At 41.6% G+C, this 5,752-nt stretch overlaps 1 protein-coding gene and 1 long non-coding RNA gene across 7 annotated transcripts in view; one reads left to right on the forward strand and one right to left on the reverse strand.

Annotated features, from left to right (window-relative positions):
• The window catches only part of LOC116698334 (uncharacterized), an 11,838-nt gene extending 7,677 nt beyond the window's left edge, over nucleotides 1-4,161 (forward strand). Inside the window, exon 3 of the long non-coding RNA XR_004334186.1 lies at nucleotides 4,150-4,161. This is a non-coding gene — a long non-coding RNA (uncharacterized LOC116698334). The remainder of the gene's footprint in view (nucleotides 1-4,149) is intronic.
• The window catches only part of glsb (glutaminase b), a 44,759-nt gene that overhangs the window by 20,081 nt on the left and 18,926 nt on the right, over nucleotides 1-5,752 (reverse strand). For all 6 annotated transcript variants that reach the window (XM_032530224.1, XM_032530225.1, XM_032530227.1 and 3 more), the window contains exons 8-10: nucleotides 2,804-2,836; nucleotides 1,606-1,664; nucleotides 394-460 (exon numbers count right to left, since the gene is read on the reverse strand). In XM_032530224.1, coding sequence (XP_032386115.1) covers nucleotides 394-460; nucleotides 1,606-1,664; nucleotides 2,804-2,836 — 159 coding nt within the window. The remainder of the gene's footprint in view (nucleotides 1-393; nucleotides 461-1,605; nucleotides 1,665-2,803; nucleotides 2,837-5,752) is intronic.

Here is a 5,752-nt window from a genome sequence, read left to right on the forward strand (position 1 = left end):
ATGAGAATGATGAATAAATAGTAAATAATAAGTGAGATATGAGAATGATGAATACTACTAAATTAGTGGAATAGTAACCCGTAACAGTAATGACTCGTTCACTTTACAATATCTATATAAGAAATCAATAACTTTACATATTTAGATTTAAAACTTGTCCTCCAGAGTCTATGATGAGAACTGCATCCATCCAACGCCAGAATTGAGTACAAAGTTGTCTAATTAATGCTTATCAGAATCTAGCTTATTCCAAATGGAAAGATAATTATAAATCTAAAAATGCTGGCCTGTGGCAGTAACAGTTACCATCTTTCAGCTGTGTAGGGCGGAGAAACATCAACAGAGAGAAAGAGGAAACACAGAGCCAGTGATGACTCATCCAAACACACAAACCTTTTTTTCTTTCAGGTAGTAGCCGATAGCAAAGTTCCTGTCGCCTGACTCACGCTCCGACTGGAATCTGTGACACACAGAGAGCACACACACAGCACTCCCTTTACATAGAGGAAGGAAATATTTGCACTTTGTGTGTTGGTATTCCCCCCCCCCCCCCCCCCCCCCCCCCCCCCCCCCTCATGTGTACAGTACAACCAGAGCTCTCATGCTGTCATATGATGATACTGCAACATGAGCCCCGGTGCTTGGGTCTTTTTCTGGACACATTGGTAGCGTGTGATGTAAATATATTTCATAAATCGCACACAAGCGAGTGACCTTTAACACAGATGCCAATTCCAGTCCTCATCCATAATAAAGTCCATCAATACAACTAATACCTCCTGTTTCAAGAGTAATAAGGTCCTAAGTTGTCTGTTAAATGCTGTTGAACTGAGGTAAAGCTCCTGAGCATTTCCCACCCTCATTATTATTTGCTTCTTTGTGATGATTTTAGATTGTGTGGCAACACTTTAAACAAGTTCATATCTGTTAGGGTGTGCATCACACAGTGCATCCACAAAGGTGTTTAATCCTTCTGCTAAAACCTTCCATAGACTGTGTGGGTGTGTCGCCTAGCCTGTGTGTGTGTGTTAGACAACTAACATCTTTAATATGTTTTAATTTGTACACGGAGTTTGAGGGTTGGGACACAAAACCTGGTTCCATATTACAACAGATACCAAAATGCCAAGAACTGGGTGCTCGAAAAAAAACGTATCAAACCCAAATAGATTGGTGACATCACGTAAGCCCTAGTACAGCCCCGCTCCACATCCACCTGAGTAGAAGTCCAATCAGCAGGAGTGGGGGGGGTGTGTGTGACCTTTCATGGACTGCTTACGTGCTGGCAGTGAAAATCCAATAGCTTGAATTCATCCAAAACAAACCACATGAGCCTGGATCCACCAGATATTATTGTTTACATTGACACATGTGGCATTTCTCGTGCTGCACAAGCCACAGATTCCGGTTCCAGATTTGGTTTTTAAACCATCACTGAGCCAATTGGGGTTTAGAGCATGTTATCTAAAAGCTGATTAAAGACTCCTGCTGTGTGTGTTAGAGCTTCAAGATGTTTTAAAGTTGGAGCCCATAGCGTGTAGCGTGTGCTGGTGAGTGAAAGAAGAGATCTTTGATAACATGAACTGATGATTAAGAGGGACTTACGTGGCGTTGCTGAAACCCACGTACTCGTTTCCAGCCATTTTTTTCAGAAAGTTCATGACCTGGAAGGAAAGCAGAGTACCAAATGATCAACAGGGGTTCATGGTATGAGGTTAAATTCTACCATTGGTTTATGGCCTTGCATCATAAAAATAGCTGTGTCCTAATTCCATACTACCAACTAATTCTAAAAACAGTACAGAAAGTGTCACAAAGTATACTGATTTTTTCAGTTAGTTGTTTTATAAGAAGAGTCAATGATACAATATGTGTCAATAAACAACAATCATGTCTTGAACACTACAGTAGGCTTATAATGCCGGGGGGGGGGGGGGGGGGGGGGGGTCTTGAACATTACAGTGGCTATTGCTGGGGGGGTCTTGAACACTACATGTAGGCTTATGCTGGGGGGGATCTTGAATATTACAGTAGGCTATATGCTGGGGGTCTTGACACTACAGTAGGTTATATGCTGGGGGGTCTTGAACATTACAGTAGGCTATATGCTGGGGGGGTCTTGAACACTTCAGTAGGCTATTGCTGGGGGGTCTTGAACATTCAGTAGGCTATATGCTGGGGGTCTTGAACACTACAGTAGGTTATTGCTGGGGGGTTCTTGAACACTACAGTAGGCTATATGCTGGGGGGGTCTTGAACACTACAGTAGGTTTAGCTGGGGGGGTCTTGAACACTACAGTAGGCTATATGCTGGGGGGGTCTTGAACACTACAGTAGGCTATATCTGGGGGGGTTTGAACACCAAAGTAGCTTTATCTGGGGGGTCTTGAACACTACAGTAGGTTATATGCTGGGGGGGTCTTGAACACTACAGTAGGCTTATAGCTGGGGGGGTCTTGAACACTACAGTAGGCTATTGCCTGGGGGGGTCTTGAACACTTCAGTAGGCTATGTGCTGGGGGGGTCATATACTGTATATTTTCAGACATATTTTAACTTTGGGGGAAAAAAACTTTCAAAAAAGTATTAAACAATAATTGGTTGCAGTCTGCAGTGACTCTGAGGACCCCCCCAGGGGTCTGGAACCCCCTGTTGAAGATCTCGGCTTTACAGAAATCAACCACATAAACAATAATAACGACGTCATTTCTAGTCGTCTAGACTGTATCCTCCTCACAAGGAGATTCTTCACAAAGTACATTAAAAGTTAACTCGGCTTCAAAGTCTGACTTCTGATACTTACATAATCAAATCTTTCTGCGTTGCTTGCCCCTTGCTGCGGAGAGACCAGAAGAAGAAGCAGTTAGTACAGTCCGTTTACCAAAGGGATGCTGCAGAGCAAGCACAACATCATAACAGATTAGACTAAATGGTACTAATGTTGACAAATGAAATCTACAGAATTAGAAAAGACGTGAATAGAGTTTTATTACAAACAAAATGTAAAAAAAACACATGAGCTTTGCCAAGAATTATACAAGAAGGTACACAATATTAATAAGATTGGCTCGCCAATAGGTTACAAAGAGGGTCATTTTTTCAAGTTAAAAGGGGGATTTAGTAGACATGTGCGTTAACAGAGGTTAGCCAGTTAAAGACCACTACATCTCACTGATTCCAGATAAAAGATTCAATATGTTTTCAAGTCTAAAGAGTAAAAAAGATAAGTTTTCAAAATTGTGTGTGTGTGTGTGTGTGTGTGTGTGTGTATTTGTTTTTTGCGGATGTGTGTCTACTCTAGGTCAACATGTGTCATGTGCAAAGAGCCTGTTAGCCGAAAAAGAAGGAAGGAATGGTTTTCCTCTGAGAATAAAATCCATTTTGTAGCTCAGTGTACATGTATCAAGCTCATTGATGCTGCCTATTCCACCAAAGTAAACACAGCAAAAGAAAAATGAACAGGCATGCACATTTTAAAGTACTATAGCATTAGTTTCAAATATAACAAGACTGAACTATTTATGGTTTGGATGGTGTGAAAAGATTTGTATCTTTACATTTAAAAAGGCAAATGCTTTATATGTGACTGACAGTACATGTTAAATTCTACACTATACCGTGCAGAAGAAAAAGCAAGTGACACTGATGGAGGTGTTAAAGAGTCACTATGTGATATGTGTGTAAATGGGGGTAAGGGGGGATTCTACAGAGCTGATTGGAGGAGAAACAGAGAAGAGGGGGGAGGCAGAGGGGGAGGGATCGGGGGGATTGGGAGAGTGCGAGGAGATAGATATGGAAAAGGAAGAAAAAATTACCAACGTCATTTGACCTGCAGCAGCAGTCATTATTTCCCACAGTTCCTAAGTCTGGAAAATATGCAACAACATACAAAAATAGCAACAACATGTAGCCTTCAAGCACCATGTAACAACAGTTTGGGGCATTCTGCCACGGCAACCATCCCGTAGTTTCCCCACCAAGGTTAAAGCTAACGGAGAAACCTGACCGGCTTGACATTCGTGCTTCGTAATAAAAAGAAACAACACATTGAGACACTGATGGCAATGGTGGGCGGATGGACACAGACACACGAGTGGCTTTGCAGATGTGAGGTGATGTCTTTGATTGTTGTGACGTATTCAGCAACAGGTTTGCAGTGTGGTGGAAGAGTAACCTGCACATATAATTATCCACACACTACAAAGTGTAGTTTGTAGTTTGACTTGACTGCTGTGAGCACAGCAGTGCAGCTAGGCTCCTAAGTATAAAAGGAGTTCCTCACTGGACTATGTGGTATTGAAAAAGAATAGAAGAGTAGTTTTCTTGATATAGATGATTTAAAATACGATGGATGTTCTCCTGCTTTAGTAAAGATCTGCTCTCACCACTGCCAGCAATGTTTAAGAATTAGTTCAACATTTCATGTGCTTTCTTCCCGAGAGTGAGATGAAAAGATCAATAATAATCTCATGTCGAATGTGTTTGGCTAGTTAAGCGTAAAGCGTGAAGCAGGGGGAATCCGCTAGCTTGGTGGCATGCTCAAAAGCACACCTACCAACGCTAAAGCTCATTTCTTTAAAGGGAGTTACGTGTTGGAACTATTTTGGCACACTGCTTCTCACAGTCCACAACCATAACCTGTGCTCACCATATCTTTCAACACTCGCTAAAAAAACGACAACATAAAAAACAGCAGCAACCCCCAATACCTCAAATTGTCATTTATTCATTCCTGGGTAGCCGTTTCCACCTGCTTACAGTCTTTTTGCTAAGCTAGCCAAACATGTCTGGCATCCAGCTTCGAACTTGCAGCAGCATTTTATTTTTTTTGCCACTTGGTGCCAGCAGTACAAGCTGTAAACTCATCATTTACTAATGAACATTTGACACTTTGTGCCCAATGTGTCTTACAAAGCAAGATTAGCATTTATCTGGAGTCGTGTTAGCTCAGTATTTACTCTCCTTTTAGCTGGTTTTTGTCTCTCGCTGCTCTCTCTTTTGGCTCTTTAGCTGCTAAATGCTCCACCATGTTCATCTAGTCGCTAACTTTGTCTGCCTGCTGTTTGGTGCTGTGCATGCAGCGGTTTAATTAAAAACTTGTCCTGCTGCAGCTGAAAGCGACGTTAATGAGAGCTGAGAAAGGGAGCTGCAAGCCATGAAACCAAAACAATGCCCTAAATTGATTGATAAGATGATAATCTTCTCATCTTACTTTCTGAGAAAGCTAAATGTGTTTTTCCCCAAAATGTTGAACTACTAAAAACTACTAAACCACTACTAAAAGCCAACGTACTCACCGCTGTCTGTGATGACTTATGTGTATTTTATTACATCATTTAACACAATTTACTCTACTTCTGCTCCATAACTGTGAGGTCACAAACGGCTAACTGGCCAACAACTATGAATCCTAGGGTTTGTCTTTGTGACCTCTGAAAGTTGAGCAGTTGTACGACGATTGCCACAGAAACAGAAAGACGCCTCAATGACAGCCCCATGTGTCTCGTGTACTTCGTCAAAAACAAAAACACAAAGTCACACAAAGAAGTGACAGTTGGCTTCTAAACATCACTGGTTCCAGATCAGATCTAACGGCTGCTAGGACAGAGCACATTGTTGTGTTTTATACACATGTGGACAGTTTTAAAATCAATTTTGAATTTTTGCTCGAGCTGCCTTAACCCTTGTGTTGTCTTCCTGTCAACCATGGTCCCTTTTTTCAACATTATTATCGCTTTTTCCAACATTTTTG

Source organism: Etheostoma spectabile, chromosome 11 (assembly GCF_008692095.1).
Source record: "Etheostoma spectabile isolate EspeVRDwgs_2016 chromosome 11, UIUC_Espe_1.0, whole genome shotgun sequence".
Lineage (NCBI taxonomy): Eukaryota > Metazoa > Chordata > Actinopteri > Perciformes > Percidae > Etheostoma > Etheostoma spectabile.